This window comes from Formica exsecta, unplaced genomic scaffold, assembly GCF_003651465.1.
Source record: "Formica exsecta isolate Colony F162 unplaced genomic scaffold, ASM365146v1 scaffold1334, whole genome shotgun sequence".
Taxonomy (NCBI): Eukaryota; Metazoa; Arthropoda; class Insecta; order Hymenoptera; family Formicidae; genus Formica; species Formica exsecta.
Genome location: NW_021848668.1, coordinates 8,557 through 11,617, shown reverse-complemented (window position 1 = coordinate 11,617; position 3,061 = coordinate 8,557). Strand labels below are relative to the sequence as shown.

Sequence of the window (3,061 nt, the reverse complement as noted above, 5' to 3'; positions counted from 1 at the left end):
ACATAAAATTTGCGTACCATAAATAATGTTTGTGAGAGTTTAATTTGTAGTTTTTTTTCACATCAAATATAAGATATATATATTTATATCTGAAATACTTATTTTTTCACGCAAATTATTAAAATTTAACTATGTAATTTGCGTGCTTTTTTTACATCAAATTTTTTAATTGTCATACTTGTATAAGTCTAATTAGACTGATCTTTTTCTTGGCTTCCGGATGCAAATCACTCAGTATGAGTCCTAGAGCTGCCGCTTCCGGGACCGTCCTAAAAGCCCTTAGAAAATTCGCAGCTTGACAGGGTAAACCTCGTGATATATCCAGCATGTGAAACAAGAACCCCAATTCGCAGGAAATACAGAATTCTCGTTGGCACGAGTGTGAGAGCAATGCTATTCTTACAGGTTCGCAGTAGTATAGCAACTGCAAAGCAAGAATAAATGCATCTGTGATACTTGCTCTATTCATTCTCTGATTTACTTTGATCTCTATAGTTTTGTCTGGCTGCATTTACCTGCAGCATAGCATTGCAATAACTATTGGGAAGAGTGGCCTCCAGGCCGCAAAAGCTGGTTCGATTGTATTGATCGAAATCAAAATCATCGTAACCGAGTCGTGAATATTTCAACTCGATTTTACGATAACGCTTAGGTATGGCCACAAAGGTACCGTCATCTGTTTTACACTGTGAATCCCCCGCGAAAGGTTTCGCGATTAAGCCACGTCGTTTTTCCAAATTGTAAGGTATCTGCAAAAGAGGTATTATTTATTTTTATTCCACTGAAAAAATGAATTTCGGATAATCTGTCTTATGAAATTTTTGCTATGCGTTTTGCGCAAGATCGTACAATTTCATGGGATAGAGAGAATGTATAATTTGAGATTGTGAAAAAATAAATAATACCTATTGAAAAAAGAGAACGCGTTGTTGAAGGGAACTAAACTGATAATACGGCGCATATATTAAAGTTACGCATATATATGTTGTACGAGTTTGTCATATACAACCTTTATTATTCACTCAAGTACAACTTCGAGATTATACATTTTATGCGGACATATATTCTACGTGTATAATATATTAACAGCCTATGAAGAGATTATTGAGCAAAAATCATTAAACAAAAACGAATAAAATGCATCGATCACAAACGCATTGCGCAATTGAAGGCAGTAGAGTATCACGCTGGTCGATAATGTATAGGAATTATGGAAGCTTTCGGGAGAAGATATATGAAATATTTATTCACGTTTCTCTTCTTCTTTACGTAGGGCATTCTGTAAACGTTAACACAAATAATTTAAATAAGAGAAATTAAATCTTATACTACAGATATAATATTCAACGCATGTTTTTTTCTTATTAGACGCTGCCATGCGTAATTTTTCTGAAAAATATAGTTCAAAATATTCAAAATATTGAAATAAACATGATATATATATTAATATTAAAGAATTATACCTCTGTACAATGTGTTTCTCTGTAAAGTAAGGAAAGTTATATATATGTCATAGCTAAATCACAAAATCCATCGTTTTATAAAACGTCTAAGCATTTTATAAAGTGCGGTCACATTCTCAAATCATGGTTGAAAATGAAATATTTTACAATCTGGCTAAGAATTTTAGTATTTTTATAAAACGCTAACAAGCGACACGCCACATTGTCAAACACAACGATTTGTACATCGTTTTAGATTTTGGTTGGTTCATTTTAGTCATTTTATAAACGACGTTTTTAGCGACCTTACTTTGTTACATTTGATAAAATAGTCATAATAAATGTGTTCTTAAAATTTTTTTTACGCTTAAATTTCTTTTTATTATTTGTTTTCAAACATTATTTTCGAGAATTTTATTTATGTTACTTTTATAAAACCTTAATTGCAATAAATACAAGTATTCATAAACACAATAAGTAATAAATACAAATTTTCATATAAGCTTTTTCTTATTTAGAAATATACATAATTACCTATCATATTATAACATAATTACTTATTAATTTTCTATAAATGGCTGTTCTACAAAGATAGTTCATAAAATGACTGAAATAAACTAGCCAGAATCTAAAACGAAGTACGTCGTTGCGTTTGACATTGTGGCGGATCGCTTGTTACCGTTCTTTTACACGTTTCTTTACAACGTTACAGTTAATTTGCTCAATGGAAAAAAGTAAAGTTCTCTTAAATCTTATGTCTTTTTCGTGCGTACCGTGTGTAAGGCGAGGAATTTGTGGATGCTGGTTTGGCTACAGCGATTAGAAGGAACGCAGCGGATACGTTTTCGCTGGATTCTGATAAGCAATCGCGAGTCCATTAGGACCAATGATAGTCTCTGATTGTGCCAGCAGTCGTGTCTTACGAACAACGACACCGTGCAGTAATTCTACCGGAACCGAGAATTTACGATATCGAGTCAATGCATTTGCATCGGATCGTTCTGTGATCGTGAACACTAAGTGAATTTTCGCGACCGAAGATACTTGCAGTATTTATTCAATGGAGATACTATGTACTCGGAAGTTTTTATTTTATATACAAAATAAGATTGTAAAAATCCTTTTCAAATAATAAAACAAATAATAAAAAATTTGAATAAAAATATAATTGCATTATAATTTATCTGTTGAGAAATAGCTGTTGAGGAATACTTATTATATATATAAAGATCAAAATTCTGATCGGATCATATCTTTTTTTTATTTTTAATATAGAAAGATATGTTAAAAGAGCAGGCTAATATACTTCATGATTTAAAGATCACGCAAAATAAATTTTCTACCGTGACAAAGATATTTTATAGCTGTCCATCAATGTGTTAATCACTTCTTCGTGGATATTTATTTCTATCGCTATCTTAGTTGAACAAAACCAAAGACAGGCAACCGTTCGTTATCGCATCACTCGAGACGACACGTCTTGACAAGGCGAAAAATTGGCGCCACTAGGGAGAGATTTCTCGTCGTCACGGCGACATTGTCTACGTACGATTTAAAGCGTATATATATGCGCATGATGTCTCGCCGTCGATTGCGGGGAAAGAAATCGGAGGGAAAGA

The 3,061-nt window shown here is 32.7% G+C and overlaps 1 protein-coding gene across 1 annotated transcript; it reads right to left on the bottom strand.

The window, feature by feature from the left end:
- Nucleotides 1–142: 142 nt before the first annotated feature.
- Nucleotides 143–814, bottom strand: LOC115245871 (PAN2-PAN3 deadenylation complex catalytic subunit Pan2-like). Its single transcript, XM_029824365.1, has 2 exons — nt 516–814; nt 143–424 (listed from the first exon to the last, which is right to left on the bottom strand). Exons 1-2 carry the CDS (start codon nt 522–524, stop codon nt 173–175), a joined length of 261 nt encoding a protein of 86 aa, XP_029680225.1. The 5' UTR covers nt 525–814; the 3' UTR covers nt 143–172.
- Nucleotides 815–3,061: the final 2,247 nt, after the last annotated feature.